This window comes from Primulina tabacum, chromosome 5 (assembly GCF_025594145.1).
Source record: "Primulina tabacum isolate GXHZ01 chromosome 5, ASM2559414v2, whole genome shotgun sequence".
Classification (NCBI taxonomy): Eukaryota; Viridiplantae; Streptophyta; class Magnoliopsida; order Lamiales; family Gesneriaceae; genus Primulina; species Primulina tabacum.
Window position 1 is genome coordinate 16,043,060 of NC_134554.1, and position 20,651 is coordinate 16,063,710.

General features: G+C 35.5%; 1 protein-coding gene across 1 annotated transcript; it reads right to left on the minus strand.

The window, feature by feature from the left end:
- Nucleotides 1-13,852: 13,852 nt before the first annotated feature.
- Nucleotides 13,853-17,825, minus strand: LOC142547060 (putative receptor-like serine/threonine-protein kinase At4g34500). Its single transcript, XM_075655132.1, has 7 exons — nt 17,106-17,825; nt 15,683-15,787; nt 15,476-15,598; nt 15,068-15,238; nt 14,826-14,955; nt 14,485-14,694; nt 13,853-14,268 (listed from the first exon to the last, which is right to left on the minus strand). The coding sequence occupies exons 1-7, from the start codon at nt 17,669-17,671 to the stop codon at nt 14,155-14,157; spliced, it is 1,419 nt and encodes a 472-aa protein (XP_075511247.1). The 5' UTR covers nt 17,672-17,825; the 3' UTR covers nt 13,853-14,154.
- Nucleotides 17,826-20,651: the final 2,826 nt, after the last annotated feature.

Consider the following 20,651-nt stretch of genomic DNA (forward strand, 5'->3'; position numbering starts at 1 on the left):
ATATTTTTATTTGGCTTAAATCGATGAATTTTAAATTAATCTTTAAACATAACATATTGACGCGCTTTAATCCCGAATTAAACCAAACCTTAGCATAAAATTTCCAAATTAAAAACTTTGACTTCTAATAATTATTTGAGCTTAAATATAATTTTTCATAATTTTATTAAGCTTAAATCTAGGCGTTTCAATTAATTCTTTACTTAACGTTTCGTGCGGCGATTAAATCCTGGATAAATCCAAAACTCATAATTTTGATCCGAAACTTACCAAACTCTTAAAAATTTCCCAAAACATATTTAAAAGCATCACTAGACGTAAACTCGAGCCTATTTTATAACTTAACCAAATTGTTTTAAAACTTGGACCGGGGTTCCGGTTTTTAACCCGAATCGACTCGAAACTTAACCGAATTCTTCCCAACTTGTTACCATATCTTAAAAACACTTAAAATATCCTAAAATTTAATATCATGCCTATGATATCACGGCTGATAATTCCAGAAAACACTATTATTATCGGCCCTCCCTTAATTGGCACCTTATTTCCCTCATCTTCCCATAATCATTTTTCTTACCTACCACCAGCTGTTCTAGCCCCGAACCAAGACCTCTAGGACCTTGACCAGACCTTTAAAAACCTACCAGAACCAAGCAACTCGTCCCATGCACCCTGCTCCTTTCTATGAACCGAGACTCATCAATAGCTCCTACCTCGGCTCACCCCTCTTCCCTAGGCTCGAGCGATCTTTCCGTCCACTCTAGCACGGTTTGAGCCATTCCAGACCCCAACTCAGACCCACCAGGGTCTGGTCCAGGGCTGGAGAAGGCCCTCACTGTTGGATCTCGGTTTTCTACACGTCCAAACGCAGCGGAAGTTTAAAAAAATTTTATTTATTTTGACAATCAAAATATGTTTGGACGCTCATATGATTTAAACATAAACATATATAGGGAGTTTAAAATCGTTATACCTTTGGTGAATTAAACACTGGACACCAACCGATCTGGTATAACAGATCTGACTCTTGTTGAATTCCTACGAACTTTCTTCAAGACTCTTTTCTTCAATCTTCGAATCAGGTCCACGACTAGAAGATTTGTCCCTTTTCTAAATTGCACTAAAAATTTAGAAGATATTTTTCGTAGAGATAGAACACAAAATTGGTTCAAAAACTTTTGAGAGCAACAACAATTGCCGAGGATTTTCTTGCGAAAAATTCCTTGAAACTCACGAAGGAATCATGATGCAATAAAGAAATCTTAATCTTTCTTTAATCATCATTTACTTAATTAATCTAATTAAGTAAACTAAAAATATGGAGGAATAATTATTGTGATTCTCAAAAATCACCGTGACATTAGTGGAGGATAGGTTTTCAGAATTTTATGAATATATTTTCTTGTTAACCCTAAGCCTAATATATATAATTAACATTAATGAGCTTGATTTAATTAATTGGGCTAGTCCAACTAGTTTAATTAATTTAATTAAAGCTCATTAAAACTTTAATTATTTAATATGTTAGACTTGTACCCCTACAAGCTCATTAAACATATTATCCACCATATTTAATTTATTAATTAATCAACTCAACTTTTGAGCTTAATAAATTAAATACATTATAAATTCAACATTTGAATTTATTATTTAAATTATAAATTCAACTCCTTGAATTTTTATCACCTCCAAAATTTAATATTTAATAAACCCAACATTTGAGTTTAATAAATTAAATTCTCAAATTTTATAAATTCAACTCCTTGAATTTATTCTCTCAAAATTTAATTATCATAAATTCAACTCCTTGAATTTACTATATAATATAAATTCAACTTCTTGAATTTATTCTCTCAACGGGAACAAATGATCCAGTGCTTGTGTGACCCTCAATGGTTCAGGGATACAGCTAGCCGTGAGTTCACAACTCTTTGTGATTCAGAATAATATTTATTCTTATTCGGGCTTACCCCAGTTAGCCTCATTCTTTCATCAACACCTTGATTAAGAATGTCAAAACTCATTTCTGATTGCACCCATCGGATCATGGTAAGAGCGTCTAGTAGCATCGCCCCATGATCCCCTAGGTATCACTGATAGTGCCTGCAAGAACCAGTCGATTACGATTAACGTACAGTACGGTCCCTTCATCTCATATATCCCGATCGAATCTGCAACCATTGGTTCATCGAGGGTTGCATAATAATTCGATAACTATGTGATAACTATAATAGTGGCATCGCGTGTACTATTTTGAGAACTCCTTCTCTAACGTACATCTCATACTCTGGCCAGAGATTCCATGCACTATTATTACATCAGATCACATAGGACATCCACACCCGTAGGTGAGCGGTGAATCCCCGACTACAATGCACTGGCTCCTATATGTGTCGCAACTGTACCCAACCTCGCCACCTGATGACTCTCCTGGAGCCGGTAAACGAGTCAAAGCACAGCCCTAGCATATAGAGCCTCAGTGTTGTCCCGGGTCGTAAGGACTAATGGTGTACAATCATAACCACGAACTTATCCTCTCAATGAATGATAACCACATGGAAAGTCCGAGGGAGGGTTTTTCGGTATAATCATCATATGACTACCCATCTGCATGTTTGGACATCTCCATGCCCTTACCAAGAAACGCAGTACACAACATCACAGATGCTAGTCTCGAGCTCAAGCGACCTTTATCCATGTTTTAGGCGGCTGAATCGACTAAGAACGAATTTAGAATATGCAGTGTTTACAAATGAGTTTCAACATCGAATTACGATTCATTTGTATTAAAGCATAATCAAGGACTTTATCTATGCTGTTTGCATGGGTATACAGATAAAGTATAACGAGACCATTAAAAGTTAAATTATATTAAAATAAAGATTGTTTATTTCACTTGAGTCAATAAATTCCCTAGCCAACCGTTGGCTTGCAGAGCATCTACTCTAACAATCTCCCACTTGCCCTAGAGCCAACTACCCTTAATCACATTTCTTCGCGATGCTTTTCAAACAATGGTCCTGGCAAGGGCTTTGTAAGTGGATTAGCAACATTATCTGCAGAGGGGACTCTTTCAACTGATATGTCTCCTCTTCCCACTATCTCCCGTATGATGTGGAACTTTCTCAGTACATATTTTGATCGCTGATGAGACTTTGGTTCCTTTGCTTGCGCAAAGGCACCAGTGTTGTCCCAGTACAACGGGACTGAATCAACTCTATTAGGAATAATGTCCAACTCTTGGACAAAATTCCTCATCCAAACTACCTCTTTGGCTGCATCAGATGCAGCAATGTATTCAGCTTCAGTGGTGGAATCCGCAACGGTGTCTTACTTGGAACTTTTCCAAGAGACAGCCGCACTATTAAGCATGAATACAAATCCAGAGTTCAATTTCGAATCATCTACGTCACATTGGAAGCTAGAATCAAGGTAGCCTTCCAATTTCAATTCTCCACTCCCATAGAACATGAACAAGTTCTTAGTGCTTCTCAAGTACTTAAGAATATCTTTCACGGCCTTCCAATCCATTGGACCAGGGTTTGCCTGATATCTGCTTGTAACATTTAGAGCGTAAGCAACATCAAGACGTATCAATATCATACCACACATGATACTACCAATAGCTGACGCTTATGGAATACATGTCATCATCTCTATCTCTTCATCAGTTTTGGGACACAAAACTTTAGATAGAGTAACACCATGACATATTGGTAAGTATCCTCTCTTGGACTCTTCCATAGAGAATCGTTTCAAAATGGTATTGATATAAGTGACTTGGGTGAGTCCCAGCATCCTCTTTGATCTATCTCTATAGATTTGTATTCCCAATACATAGGACGCTTCACTCATGTCTTTCATGGAGAATTTACTTGCTAACCATACTTAAGTTGATTGCAATAATCCTACATCATTCTTAATGAGCAGGATATCATCAACATAAAGTACCAGGAATGTCACTGCACTCCCACTAACTTTCTTGTACACACATGGTTCATCAGGATTCTTAGCAAAACCAAACTCTTTGATAGTGCTATCAAATCTGAGGTTCCAACTCCTTGACTCCTGCTTGAGACCATATATTGATCTCTGAAGTTTTCATACCTTATGCTCACTTCCTACTGATGTGTATCCCTCAGGTTGAGACATATAAATTTCTTTTTTGATGTCTCCATTGAGGAATGCAGTCTTTACATTCATTTGCCATATCTCATAGTCATACTATGCTGCTATGGCCAGTAGTATTCTAATGGACTTAAACATAACAACTGGTGAAAAAGTTTTCTCATAGTCAACTCCTTGCCTTTGAGTATAATCTTTTGCAACCAGCCTTGCTTTGAAGGTCACTACCTTCCCATTCGCCCCAAGCTTTCTTTTGTAGATCCATTTGCACCCTATAGGAACGAATCCCTCAGGTTGATCCACCAATGTCCAGACTTGGTTTGAATACATAGAGTCCATTTTTGATTGCATGGCTTCAAGCCATTTGGTTGAATCAGTATCAGATATTGCTTCCTTAAAGTTCATTGGATCACATCCAACAAAAGACTCATCATGGTCTTGTTCATGAAGAAGTGTATATCTTGCAGATGGTTTAATAACCCTATTAGACCTCCTAGGAGCTTGTACTTCAACTACTGGTTCTTGGGAAATGGGTTCAACTTCTATAGTTGAGGGAGTATCTTGAATTTCTTCAAGTTCTATCATCTTACTTTTTCTATCTAATATAAATTCCTTTTCCGAAAAGTGGCATTTCTTGAAACAAACATTTTGCTTCATTGGGATGATAGAAATAATATCCAACAGAATTCTTTGGATATCCCACAAAGTAGCACAAAGTGGATCTACTATCCAATTTGTCTCCCACTGTCTGCTTCACGTAAGCAGGACATCCCTATATTCTCTCGTAAGAATATTTGGGAGTTTTTCCCATCCATATCTCATATGTTGTTTTATCCACTGCTTTAATATGGACATTATTCAACAACATTGCCGCGGTTTCAAGCGCAAAGCCCCAAAACGATGTAGGCAATTCAGTGAATCCCATCATCGATCGAACCATGTCAAACAAGGTTCGCTTACGACGTTCAGAAACACCATTCAATTGTGGTGTTGCTGGTGGAGTCCACTGTGAGAGAATCTCATTCTCGTTTAGATAACCCAAAAATTCATCACCCAAGTATTCTCCACTTCGATCAGATCGAAATGCCTTAATACTTCTTTTTAGCTGGTTTTCTACTTCAGATCTGAATTCTTTGAACCTTTCAAATGTTCAGATTTGTGTTTCATCATATAAACATATCAATACCTCGAATGGTCATCAGTAAAGGTAATGAAGTAGGATTGCCCATATTTTGTGCTAACACTTAGCGGGCCACAAATGTCTGTGTGGATCAAATCCAATAGACCATGCGCACGTTCCACGTTTCCATCGAATGGAGTCTTAGTCATTTTTTCTTTTAGACAGAACTCACAAGTAAGTAGAGAATTTATGTTTGACAAGTCAAACATGCATTCTCCAACTAGTTTGTGCATCCTTCTTTGGGAAATGTGACATAGTCTAGCATGCCATATTTGTATGGGATTTGGATCATCTAACTTTCTTTTGTTTGTTGTTGAAATCATGTTTACTTGGACATTCACTTATCATTTCCAGAACATTTCTGGCACGTATAATTTCTTATGTCCGGACTTCTTGCAGTGAAATAAATATGCTCTAACTTATCGGGCTTTGTAGGCCTTTTAAGTGTCTTTCAGAGTTTGCCTCTTATTGGGATTGTTTTTCTTGTGAGGGGCAGAACAATTCTTTCCCTTACCTTGTGGGCCATTTTCGTCTGACGAGAGGCCCATTAGAAAAACAATGATTCCTTGTTTTATGGTGATATCATAAGTTATAAGCGTATTGACTAGCTCTTCAAAGCTATCATCTATCTTATTCAAATTGAAGTTCACCATAACCCCGCCAAATGAGGAAGAGAAAGACAACAAATTGATGTCATCAATTAACTCGTTAGAAATCACATATTTCAGGCCCACCATATTTTCAATAAGCCCAATCATATGTACATCACGCTCATGGGCCAGAGCCCCATCTTGCATGCATGTAGTCATGAGCTTTTAAAATGGTGTGCATCACTGTACGAGTTTCATATACCATGCAACTCTTGCATGTTTATTCGAATGTCAGCAACATTCAACATTTCCTCAAACTGTCCCTACAGTTCATTTGACATAGAAGCGAGCATGTTACACTTTAGCATGTATACTATGGTCCTACCATCTTGCATGCTTTGTCAGTTCAACGGTACTGACAATAGTGTGTATGTCATTTTCTCCGAATTTAGAACAATTTTCCCAATCAGTCTTGAAAATTATATCCGATTAGCTTGTTGATAATAAAAATGGATTACGTGACGAAATCGAAAATATACTGATACGGAAACAGAATAATGGTTGCTGATTATTTTAAAATAATTTTAAGATATAAAATATGGATTTCATTTTATAAATCTCTCTCCCACTATTTTGACATTTTCACCACCCTCTGATGAAAAAGGGAAATCGTATTTCCTTAGTGGGCACGTAGAGTCCAATTAGCCAATTATAATCCCAAATAATATCAGCCAATTATAATTTCTAAAAGGTAGAGTCCAATTGCATCCATATGCAACCTCCACGTGTTTTGGCTCACGTTTAATAAGGGCCCAATAATATGACGCCGTTTATTTTCACGTGTCAAACTAACCCATCAATATTGAATTGTAGTAGACGGTCGCCATGAGTTCCCCCAATAATATGAGCCGAAGTCATGGGAGTTCCACTCAATTCACATCATATGTCCGGTGGAAGTCACAGCTTTCCGGCGTACAAGCCTCTCCAATAATATGAGCCAGACACTGTCCGCGGGTAGCGATCAACATGCAACCACGGTTGATGGAAGGCAAGGAAAAATTAAACTCTTTTAATTTTTACTTTTACGGTTTGATATGAATTTTGAATCTTATTCAAAATGAGGGATTTTTAATTTCAAAAATTGTCTCATCATTTTAATTTAAAAACGCGTGCCACGAGTTTGTATGTTTGCCGGATTCATGCAACTATATTATTTAATAATATACATACATGCATACTACTATATATCGCATATATCATAATATGACATTCAACAATAAATAAGTATGATCGATTGCCAACACTATTAGATCCATGTGAGCCATACATGGATCCAGGTCCAAGATCTAGGTGAATGCAGGGATGCAAATGCAACTATTACAAGAGCTTCCAATATTTTACATGTCTTCATCTCGTTCATCGGGCCCACCATCTTTCAGTCTTGATCTCCCACTATTTCTAATAATTACATTTAAATAGCCATGTCACATAAGGGATACATCTCATGGGGTGGGAACGGGCCATAAACCAGGCACACTTTAATAATATCAAATATTAAAAACGAATAAAACAGTAAAATATCCTAACATACACCTAACACATTGATCAAGGCTCTCGATCATACTTCTTGCATTTAATATCAAATATTAACATCAATTTAATTAAACAATTTAATTAATTGATAAATCATATATCTAATAATTTTATCACTAACCACCACAATTATTAAAGGATTTAATAAATTAAATAAACTCCTTTATTTAATTTCCAATTAAATCAATAATAATTGATTTCTTGTAAAAACTCATTTTTACCATAAATAATTAAAATCATATTCTAATTATTTATTTTACAAGAAAATTATTAATTTTCCAAAAATTAATTTTCCAAAATAAAAATTGAACCATTTTCCAAAAAATATCAATTTTCCAAAAATTTGAAAAATCAGAAAATTGCACTGGGGCCCAAACAATTCAAGCCCGCCATTCAGCACGCTTCCCGAGACGATCCTGGGCAGTCGCCCTCGCTGCCCGCCCGCTGCCCGAATGTTTCGGGCAGTGGCGGCAGCACCTGTGCGCGCGACGCTGCGCGATGGCGTGCAGGACGCCGTGCGCGCTGCGCGCTGCGTCCCCACGCCGCGCGCGCACGCTGCGCGCTGCCGTGCGCGTCCCTGCGCACACGACTGCCCGGAACAGTTCCGGGCAGATTAATTTTTTTTTTTGTTTTCTGAAAAAAAATAATTTTATGGTGCAATAATTTTCTGAAAAATTTTCTTTTGTGGTTAGAAATAAATTATTCAATATCAAACCATACGATTTAGAAAAACCTTGGCTCTGATACCACTGTTGGATCTCGGTTTTCTACACGCCCAAACGCAGCGGAAGTTTTAAAAATTTTTATTTATTTTGACAATCAAAATATGTTTGGACGCTCGTATGATTTAAACATAAACATATATAGGGAGTTTAAAATTGTTATACCTTTGGTGAATTAATCACTGGACACCAACCGATCTGGTATAACAGATCTGACTCTTGTTGAATCTCTACGAACTTTCTTCAAGACTCTTTTCTTCAATCTTCGAATCAGGTCCACGACTAGAAGATTTGTCCCTCTTCTAAATTGCACTAGAAATTTAGAAGATATTTTTCGTAGAGATAGAACACAAAATTGGTTCAAAAACTTTTGAGAGCAACAACAATTGCCGAGAATTTTCTTGCGAAAAATTCCTTGAAACTCACGAAGGAATCATGATGCAATAAAGAAATCTTAATCTTTCTTTGATCATCATTTACTTAATTAATCTAATTAAGTAAACTAAAAATATGGAGGAATAATTATTGTGATTCTCGAAAATCACCGTGACATTAGTGGAGGCTAGGTTTTCAGAATTTTATGAATATATTTTCTAGTTAACCCTAAGCCTAATATATATAATTAACATTAATGGGCTTGATTTAAATAATTGGGCTAGTCCAACTAGTTTAATTAATTTAATCAAAGCCCATTAAAACTTTAATTATTTAATATGTTAGACTTGTACCCCTACAAGCCCATTAAACATATTATCCACCATATTTAATTTATTAATTAATCAACTCAACTTTTGAGCTTAATAAATTAAATACATTATAAATTCAACATTTGAATTTATTATTTAAATTATAAATTCAACTTCTTGAATTTTTATCACCTCCAAAATTTAATATTTAATAAACCCAACATTTGAGTTTAATAAATTAAATTCTCAAATTTTATAAATTCAACTCCTTGAATTTATTCTCTCAAAATTTAATTATCATAAATTCAACTCCTTGAATTTACTATATAATATAAATTCAACTTCTTGAATTTATTCTCTCAACGGGAACAAATGATCCAGTGCTTGTGTGACCCTCAATGGTTCAGGGATACAGCTAGCCGTGGGTTCACAACTCTTTGTGATTCAGAATAATATTTATTCTTATTCGGGCTTACCCCAGTTAGCCTCATTCTTTTCATCAACACCTTGATTAAGAATGTCAGAACTCATTTCTGATTGCACCCATCGGATCATGGTAAGAGCGTCTAGTAGCATCGCCCCATGATCCCCTAGGTATCACTGATAGTGCCTGCAAGAACCAGTCGATTACGATTAACGTACAGTACGGTCCCTTCATCTCATATATCCCGATCGAATCTGCAACCATTGGTTCACGAGGGTTGCATAATAATTCGATAATTATGTGATAACTATAATAGTGGCATCGCGTGTACTATTTTGAGAACTCCTTATCTAACGTACATCTCATACTCTGGCCAGAGATTCCATGCACTATTATTACATCAGATCACATAGGACATCCACACCCGTAGGTGAGCGGTGAATCCCCGACTACAATGCACTGGCTCCTATATGTGTCGCAACTGTACCCAACCTCGCCACCTGATGACTCTCCTGGAGCTGGTAAACGAGTCAAAGCACAGCCCTAGCATATAGAGCCTCAGTGTTGTCCCGGGTCGTAAGGACTAATGGTGTACAATCATAACCACGGACTTATCCTCTCGATGAATGATAACCACATGGAAAGTCCGAGGGAGGGTTGTTCGGTATAATCATCATATGACTACCCATCTGCATGTTTGAACATCTCATGCCCTTACCAAGAAACGCAGTACACAACATCACAGATGCTAGTCTCGAGCTCAAGCGACCTTTATCCATGTTTTAGGCGGCTGAATCGACTAGGAACAAATTTAGAATATGCAGTGTTTACAAATGAGCTTCAACATCGAATTACGATTCATTTGTATTAAAGCATAATCAAGGACTTTATTTATGCTGTTTGCATGGGTATACAGATAAAGTATAACGAGACCATTAAAAGTTAAATTATATTAAAATAAAGATGGTTTATTTCACTTGAGTCAATAAATTTCCTAGCCAACCGTCGGCTTGCAGGGCATCTACTCTAACACTCACGCGGCCAGGACATGGAAAACGCGATCGAGCACTCCACCTCGCACAAACCACCAAATCTGATCGACCCTCGCAACCTTGCTGATCTCGACCCAGCTGCACACACCAGCACCTAAACCTCAACAACCAAGATCTGTAGAGCCCCTTGCCATCCTAATACAGCAGCCCCTTGCACCATAATTCAGAAAGCGTGAGTAATATTAAAAGAAATGCATGCCATGAACAAAAACCGAAGATCCTCCATGCTCTCGGTTAAATCGAGAATAATTCATGCATAATACATACACATCAGATATATATAACGTGAATGATGCAGCAATAAAAGTACATGGCGTGCTTGAAGATGTTTCACGCGAGAATAACGAAGATCGAACGCGCAGGAGAATTGTTTGATGCAAGAACAAGTGAAAACCAAGCACCTTGAGAAACTCCTTGCTGAAACCGAAATAATTCTGAATGAGAGGGATGAGTGTCGGCTGATTCAATTATTGGTGTAGGGTAGGTTTAGTTTAAAGGATGGTTAGTGCTTAATTAAATAGTAAACAAATACCTAATGGGTCCTAAATTGCTAATTAAAAGTTTAAAAATAATTTTAAGTCCAATAAGCTTAAAATTAAGCTCATTAAATCCAAACACACTCCCGAAAAATATTTCGTGTTGGAAAGTTTTTGAAAATATTAGCCGAACTCTCAAAAAGTCTCCCGATTCGATAACATTTACGTACCGATAAAAATTAAAATCTTGCGGTTAAAAATACCCAATAATTCCAAATTCTTGAAAAATACCTTTAAAACATCTTATATTAATTAATAAAAATTAATCATGTAATAAAATAATTTTCTTGAAAATTTTCCCAGTCTCCGTTCCTCGTTCGAGCGCGAAATGCAACTTAAAAATCTTTAATGCATGAACCTTTAAAATTTCATGAAATAAATTCTATTATGCAATAATAATGCATAAAATGATAAAAATAATTAAACACAAATTAATAAAATAAACATGAATTTTATGCTTTAAAAGAATTTAATAAAATACCAAAGAAATTTAATAACTTACATGCATGTGGTTTACGTGAACCTTCATATTTTCGGAACGTTACAAATATCATAGCCAATGGAATGTGGAGTGATGTTGATCAAATTGTCAATAATGATTAGATTTATTTTTATAATAATCCGCGCATTATTTTGATTGTTCCTTTAATATAATTTGAATATTAACTTATAAAAATATTGTTCATTAATATGTTGAATTGACATAAAAAATTGAAATTTTGATTTCAATAAATTGGATAGTTTATTTGTCGTTTTTCACAAATTAAATTGATTTAACTTTAAAGTAAGTAAAGTTCAATTATATTCATAAATACAAATAAAAATTTAGAATTAAAGATGTTATTTATGTCCAATAATTATTTTAAAAAAAGTAATAAAAAATAAATCACAATTATAAATTACAAAATTTTCATAATTCTATGAAATTTTTTACAAAAGCCTATAAAAATCTTTAAAAAAAGTCTATAAGAATCTATAAAATTTGTTTTACGATTCTATGAAATTCTATAAAAGTCAATAAAAATCCATCAACTCCACAAAAGTCCATCATTTAAGAAAAATAATTAAAAATCTAGTTTGAATACATCTAAACTTTTAAACTCCATAAAAAGAGTAGGTCTCTTGTGAGACGGTTTCACGAATCTTTATCCATGAGACGGGTCAACCCTACCGATATTCACAATAAAGTAATACTCTTAGCATAAAAAATAACATTTTTTCATGGATGACCAAATAAAAGATCCGTCTCACGAAATACGACTCGTGACACCGTCTCACACAAGTTTTTGTTTAATAAAAATCATTAAAAATCTAAAACCAATACACCCCTTGCTTCTTGTAGCTGAATGTTGTATTTCTATGGAACACAAGCAAACATCTTGTTTCTTATTATCAAAACCATTATTATTCCAGCGATCGATGGGAGGACCTCATATTCTTGTAATTTTGCAGTAATTGTGCCATTTTAGAACAATTTGAAGGCCTCTAACCGGGTCTCTGAGTATTTTTTCGTTCTTATATGGGAAAATCCTGATTCCACCCCTAGATTTTCGAGTATAATTAATTTTATTTTTTGTTCAGAGTGGTGAGGACCCAATCCCGTCGTTGCTACGCCAAACAACCGGTGAGGAGAAAAAGGGTATTCACTGGAACTCAAAATTATAATTTACTTGTCTTAATTAGGTTAGAACAACCAACGACATGTTGGGCCAATTTTAGGGAGGAGCCATGTCGGACCCGCCACCATTCCCAGCCAGTTCCAATGTCCAAAAATAGGATAAAAATAATACTACATACCAATATTTTCAAAATGTGAGAAAATATTTACTTTAAAATAACTGCTCAATCGATTCGATCGTACCATAACATTGTTATATTATATAAAATAATATAATAAATAATACGTTTAAATTTTAAAAAAAAACTTAAATTTATATATAAATTATAAAATATATATTTACCAAAATATCAAATATAATTATATATATTTTAATACAAAAATCACAAATAAAATAGGCTCAAGTACTATTAAAGTAATATTTTTAACAAAGTTCAAAATCCAAATAATCGTATACATATAATAAAAAATAAAATTAAAGATTTTAACATAAGAAAAAATTAAATCCTAACAAAATTTCTAAAAAAAATAGTGAACTGCTTCCACCGGTTCCGGTCGAACCGATTGATCCAGTTTTGAAAACATGGCTGCATAGTCCAAGAGTTGAAGAATTTGAGCAAATTTTCAACCCAAATCCCATCTCTCTCCCATATTTTTACAAAAATTTTGTGGTCACATCTAGACTCGCTTCAAGCTAAAAAGGCACTAACGAGAGACGTATATTTTCCACATCAAAAGAAATGGGAACTATAAAAGTGGGGGATGAAAAGTGCAATATGTTAGGAAAGTTGCGATCGTTCCAAAATCAATGAAAATGACGAAAGGTGAAGCCTAACCAAAACTCTTCTCAACCCATATAAGACAAAAAATTCAGATTACGAAATTGCGAAACAGAATTTGAATTGGATCAAGACTTCCAATTGAACAAGTATGAGTAATGGATCCATGGGTGTGAGATGGTCTCAAAGGTCATATTTTGTAAAACATATATCTTATTTGTATCATTTTTTATTGTGAATATCGGTTGGATTGACCCGTTTCACAGATAAAGATTCGTGAGACCGTTTCACGATATACCTACTCTCCGTATAAATATTCAATCGAGTTAGTATGTGAACCCAACGCCAGATATTGACAGCAATAATTCAAATAAATCCGATAAATTTGCCTGCTACAGTGCTACACAAATCCTAAATGTTCATTGTTGATTCTTAAACATAGCAAACTCAGCCACCACAACAGACATCTTTTCTCATGTGAAATCGATGAACAAGAATATCCTTAAATATGTGACATTTTATTAAATACACCCACGAATGAAGAAAATTGAGTCTAACCGATTCTCCAATGATAAATATTCCACTAACATGCATTTTCACCAAAATTTTATAAATACATCAAGCCAAGATTAAATATTTGTCAAATATATATTGAACCAACCTAAATATTATTTACGACCTTAGATTATCGTAGCTTTATATATAAATATCAAGACAAGATTTTATTCTAAAAAAAATTAATAGCCAGAGAATAAATGTTTATGACTCAGAATACTAGACCATAATCAGATCCTTAGCATATATGATAGAAGCTAGTACAAACCTTTACGCAGCATCAAAACTGATAATTTACCCCTTTGGTTTTCCTTCATTATCATGAAGCACTTCATTTTGGGCTGCCAGAATTTTGTCGTTACCAACTGTCGATGGTTGCGGAGCTGTGTTACCAGCAAATCTAGGTTCCTAAAGGTGAAACAGGTAGAAATCAGAGGATGTTACTCACATACCAGCAAACGAATTAATGAACTGAAATAGTTTGCGAAGGGAGGGAGCGCATGGAAATTGCACATGTTTTGGTCGTAACATGTTAGTTATAAATCCATGACACACTTTATGTTCACTTCAAACTTGCTCGTTTCCCAAACTATTTATCAAGATAGGGGTGAGGGGGGAGCTCACCGCGCGGTAAGGAAATTCATCTGCCTCAAGCATGTGTACAATCTGTCCCATCTTTGGACGCTTATTGGCATCCAAATCAACGCACCGAAGGCAAACAAGTAATATTCTTTTCAAAGCTCTCGGGGGAGGAGGAACCTCAATCCGGGGGTCTACCAACTCTTCACTACGACGACTTGATATCATCCCTTTGAAACAATCGATCAAGTTCATCTGAAAGTGGGAAAATGGGTTAAAACATGTGAATATTTTGGAGGTACGTAAGAGCACATTTCAGCGAAGAGGGTAAAGCATGGGATTGGGATATACACAGAAGAAATGGTTGAAAGTAGAACTTTCTTCACCTCTCCAGGCGGTCTGGAATAGTCTACCGGGCTCCTTCCAGTTATTATTTCCATGAGTAGAACTCCATAGCTGTACACGTCGTTGGCTTCATTAAGCATGCCAGTACTTGCATAGTCGGGGGAGACATATCTGTCGTAAATAAAAAAAAATGGAGCAGATGGGAAATTATGAGAACTGCTCGCACCTATACAATTGATAGATTAATGGAATATGTACACCAAAGACAGAACAAAAAACAAACCCAAATGTTCCCATTACTCGTGTAGTAACATGGGTTTTATCAGATTCCAATAATTTGGCAAGTCCAAAATCGGAGACTTTAGAGTTCCATTTTTTATCTAAAAGAATATTGCTGGATTTCACGTCCCGATGAACAACTTTGGGTTCCAATCCTTCATGCAGGTATGCCAGTCTGGGAATGAAAAAGAAAAAAAAGAACAACCCGATATCAGCAGAATGGTCCTTGATGGGATGAAAATTATGTCAATAAAAATTGACCATGGAATTTCTAGAATGATCTTTTTTCCAAATAGTAACTACTCGAATTTCCAGAATTAGTTAAGATAATATATAATGGATGTTTCAAAGAAAGCACAAAGATACTAATAAAGAAAAGGCAGACAGACGCAATAATAGTACTATGCCTCACCCTCTTGCCGTCCCACTGGCAATTTTCATCCTGATCTCCCACGTTAAAGGGCTAACTGGCCCCACCTCACCATGCAACCATTGCTCCAAATTTCCATTATCAATGAACTCATAGACAAGCAACCTTGATCAGAGTGAAAAGATCAGTTGACAATCGAAGAAAAGCTAGTCACATGTTCTACATTAACCAAGAGCTAATTAGGTGTACCTTTGAGCACCTTCCGCACAATAACCTATCAGTCCCACAAGGTTTTTGTGTCTTACTTTGCCAATTGCTTCGACTTCCACCCTAAACTCCTTTTCTGCTTGACCCCTGTCACAACAGAATACTCAGCATTAAGTTTTTGTGGTCATAATTGCAGCTTTTTCTAGCAAGTCTTAACAAAGCATATGTAGGAACTTTGCAGTCACATTCAGAATTGCTGTCATAGTGATGATCAACTTCGTGCTAAAAAAAAGTGGAAATTTACTGATTATTTTCTTCAGAGATTAGAACAGTATTGGCTCCATGTTTTATAAATGAAATTTATACTTTCTACCAGTGCAGGATTACACCATCCAGTACCTTCTGCACGCAGCATTATTAGACTCATAATGTCATGATCGCATTCCAATGTGGATTACGGAGTAGAAGTGAGGTGCAATTGCTAGTGCAAATGCCCACTAGCAATACACTTTCAACAAAAAGTCCTTCCCACTCAAAACATGCAATTGCAAACAAGTCGGATCAAATATTTCCCATATGTATAATTTTTACACTTTTTGGCATCATTTTAACACAGTGAAATGTCTTTTGCAAAATTTTAAAAAACGGATAATACAATATAAGGGAAGAAGCCGCAAATATAAACTGAGAAATAAATGTAACACGACAGAGTTAATGAAGATGAGATAATACAACACCTTGCTAAAAAAGACCAGAAATGATCGGCAAAGTAAGGGAAAAACGGCAAATATAAACTGAGAAATAAATGCAACACGACGGAGTTAATGAAGATGAGATAAAGCGAAAGATTATAATGCAACAGTTAACAGAAAGATAAAAAGCGTGTGACACTTGATCTGCCGAACAGAGCACAAGATGAGAAAAATCAGAACCAAAAGAAACAAAGGGAAAAAACCACCGATCGCTTCTTGTTTCTATGTCTAATCACAAAGGACAAAATCAGTCACCAATACCTTTAATTCCACATAATCCAGATCTAGGGAGCTTTAACTCTGTCTCTCCATTCCGCCAAAAAAATAAAGCCATAAAAATCAAAGACAATAATATTTCTTCTTACGGTGGACTAAGAATTAGATTAAAATAACCATTAAGAAATCATAAATGAGTAGTAAAGCATGAAACCACAGGCTGGCAATAAAGTCGCCCCTCTACTGAATATTGTCTATAAATCTAATGTTCCACTTGTTCTAAATATGACTATGTTAAGAGAAATACAACTTCAAACATAAAGAGAAAATACTTTCTATGAACCCTCTAAACTTGCCAATCCAGGGTAATTGTCCTCGTAAGGAGATTCTCAGGCTGCATAATATGAGATGCCTTCTGCAATTCACAGACTAGCTATGCAAATTACACAATTTAGATTTATATTCCGATTTTCCCATGTTAAAGACGGTAAACTTACTTGTTGTTCAGAAGATTTTTGACAGCAATAACAGAACCATCCTGCAAAACACCTCGATAAACAACGCCATAACCTCCTTCCCCAATCACATTCGCACTGGTAAACTGATTCGTAGCGACTAAAAGCTCGTTTAAACTGTACCACCGCCCCCACCCAGCATTCCCAAAACCGTCGGTGGACGCGGAAAATGCCGATGAAGATTCACTCCGAGTCACACTCGACTCGTTGCTCTCCGAGCTCCCCTTCTTACTCCCCGATTCAATTTCCCCAACCTTCCCGACATCTTCCACCAGAACTAACGCTTTGATTTTCTCATCAATAACTTTGATAGCCTGACCTTGATCTGACTCATTAACTTCACCGATCTCCTCAAAAACCAGAGGCAGTCGCCCCGCGCTGCGTTTGCCGCCAATGTGGCGCAGTTGTGACTTTCGTCTCCAACGAAATAACAGAAAAAATATGAGAAAAACAGCCATCATAATCACGACGGTAACGATAACTATGGCGTACAGTTTCTGGCCGAGAATCGGAGTTTTTGAGGTCAAAATATTACCAGAATCCGCCATTTCTCCGAAGAGATACTGGCCTTGTCTCCCTCTCTCTTCGCGTGGAACTTTCTAGAAACGAATGGAAAGGGATACGGAAAGAGAAAGCATTTCTGCTAGCTAAATAGTCTGCACTCTGCTAACGGATACTGAAAGTGGAAATGCGAGTTGAATCAGCGGATGAGAAATTAAAGGGGCAAAAAATCATACGCAGGAAGTTGCTCTGACCGTTTTAGGTATTTTGTTTTGATAAATTACAAAAGTGCCATTCTTATAATTTCACAGCATCAGACCGGCGGAGACAATTTCAGGAATTAGGTGTGGCGGGACGCCGGTTGTTAAATGACTATTGTACCCTAGGTTTTATTTTGAATTCGCCAATAATCCATGCAGCCCGCATTATGCTATTTGTCATTTTACCGATCCAATTCGTTTATTTTATATATGACAAAGACTTGTGTGAGACGGTCTCACATGTCGTATTTTGTAAGACGAATTTGTTAAAAAAATATTGGAATTATTGCAAAAGAGACACACAAGAACTTGGTTTGGTCAATTAATCATCATTATAATGAAGGCTTGTTAATAGCTCTTTGGAGTATTATTATTTTAAGCAATAATTTAATAGAGTTGATGGAATTATCAATATCTATAGATATTAATGCTAGTGGGCCAAAGCCAATAATAAGTATTTTTAGGTTTAAAATAATGTCCCATGGATTATGAGTTAGAAATTAGAATGGTCAATGGATGATTATCATGTGTGTGCATATGTTATAGGAATAACCCCTTGCCGCGGTTGTGGCTAATTGCGCGTATTCGAATTTACTCAACGCACACTCGAAACCTAGTAAATGTTTTATTGTAATTGCGGCTCATGAAAGTTTTCGAGAATTTACTCAACACATAGTCAAAAAATAGTAACGGAGAATTCCTTGTCATATAAAGAAAACACACCTTTTGTTGCATGTGATTTAACTTTGTAGCTAGACATGTCAAAACGGGCTGGCGGGGCGGATCAGCCCGCCACCCGCCGCAACCCGCCATTAGGCGGGGCGGGCCAGTCCGTCATTTTCGCGGGCCTTTAAATGACTAACCCAGGTCAATCCACATTGGGCCGCGGGCTAGGCGGGCCGATCAGCTTATCTTTAACCCGCTTACTTTTTTTAAGAAAAAAAATACCAAACAATATCGCAGTAAACATAGAAAAAATATATATTTCAGTCAAATAGTTTCATAAAATACTTAAAAACATTAAAATAAGAAATTAAGAAAGCATCAACATAATCCATAAAAAGTAAGACAAAAACTTGTGTGAGACAGTCTCACTGGTCGTATTTTGTGAGACGGATCTTTATTTGGGTCATTCATGAAAATGTATTACTTTTTAAGCTAAGAGTACTAGTTTTATTGTGAATATGGGTAGGGTTGACCCGTCTCACAGATTGAGATCCGTGAGACGGTGTCACATAAGACCTACTCAAAAAGTAAAGTGCTTAAACCAAACATGAAGATTGAGACATGAAAGAGAACAGAAAGTCGAGGAACGATACGGTTGTAAATTTTAGAAAATATCATGTGTTCATTAATACACATAATTATCAAACCTCCGCGGGGTCCACAAAATTTCATTACAACTCGTCGGACTTCAAATAAAACCGCTCTTGGGTTCAAAAACAACTGTTATGCTTAAAAATTATTTTATTTACAGAGATTTCTTCCCTTTAAGATTCATGAATAAAATTTACAGAGATTCAGATTTTACCAGAGTGAGTGATGGAGGCGAGGCCAAGGAGAAAAATAAGAAAGAAATAAGATAAGAGAGTGATGGAGGCGCAGGAGACTTATTTCAATTTTTATATAAAATTTAAAACTTAAAAATATAAAAAAATATAAAATTCTATCCTAATTTGGCGGGCCAATCTGCCCCGTTTGGGCTCGACCCATCTAGGCCTGCACCCCAAACGGGCTCAGCCCATTTGGTCCGCCTCCAAACGGACTGCTATTTTATCAACCCAACCCACTCAATTTTCATAGCGGGGCGGGCCGGCCCGACGGGCCTAACCCAATTTGACAAGTCTATTTGTAGCCAGCGAATTTTGGGGGCTGCATCGACTGATAATCGAGTTTTGATATTTGGTGTATTTATAGAGTCACTTTAAAATTAGGTAATCAATATATGCATGATTTTCTATTATTTGTTTGACATTTTGGATAGCTTAGGCAGACGAGGTGGGACCAAAATTTGACTTTATAATGTTTCTATTTAAAATATGATAAATTATATACATACTCGAATAAACAAATTATAGAAATACTCTATAAAATCATAATATCAATATTGATAACTTCAACTCATTTTTTTTATAAAAATGAGATAATGTTAAAATATTAAATTTTAATGTTATTAAATATAGATAAATAAAACGAAGTAAAAATAAACATAATTTAAAAAATTAAAATTACAAATAATTAAAATATAAATATTACCAAAAAATACGTGAAATTTAAAAAATTAAAATAAAAAATTACAAATAATTAAAATAAATTACTTACAAACTTAATAAATTACTGTCCAAATCTTTTTTTTTTTTTCCATCTAAAATTGAAGGCTCTACAACGGCCAAGTTATCTTAACCACTCATTTTTTGTTAACTTTTTTTATTAATTACTTATTTTGTTAATTAGAGCCCCCCATAAATTCCATGTAACATTTGACATTTAATTAATTTCTCAAAATTTTCTATACAAATAATCATTTTGTTTTTATAACATAAGTACACGATGTTGCCGACTACTGTGATACGTTCACTTTAATGTCTTAATCAATATAATGATTAAAAAGACTACAAATTATATTTTAACGTTAATTTAATATTGAGATTAATAACGTGGAAAGGGATTGAAAAGCATGATATATCAATTAAGTCAAAGAAAATCAAAATTTAACGTTACACTCCAACTGAAAAAGCCAATGCAAGTTTGATTAAGTTATCAGACA

Excerpts from the sequence above, each read along its gene's own strand:
- LOC142547060 (XM_075655132.1), bottom strand. The coding sequence starts at position 17,671 with ATGGCGGATTCTGGTAATATTTTGACCTCAAAAACTCCGATTCTCGGC. Across the intron at positions 15,788-17,105 it reads AAAAATCTTCTGAACAACAA|GGGTCAAGCAGAAAAGGAGT; the intron begins GTAAGTTTACCG and ends CTGTTGTGACAG. Across the intron at positions 15,239-15,475 it reads GCCAGTGGGACGGCAAGAGG|ACTGGCATACCTGCATGAAG; the intron begins GTGAGGCATAGT and ends TTTCATTCCCAG.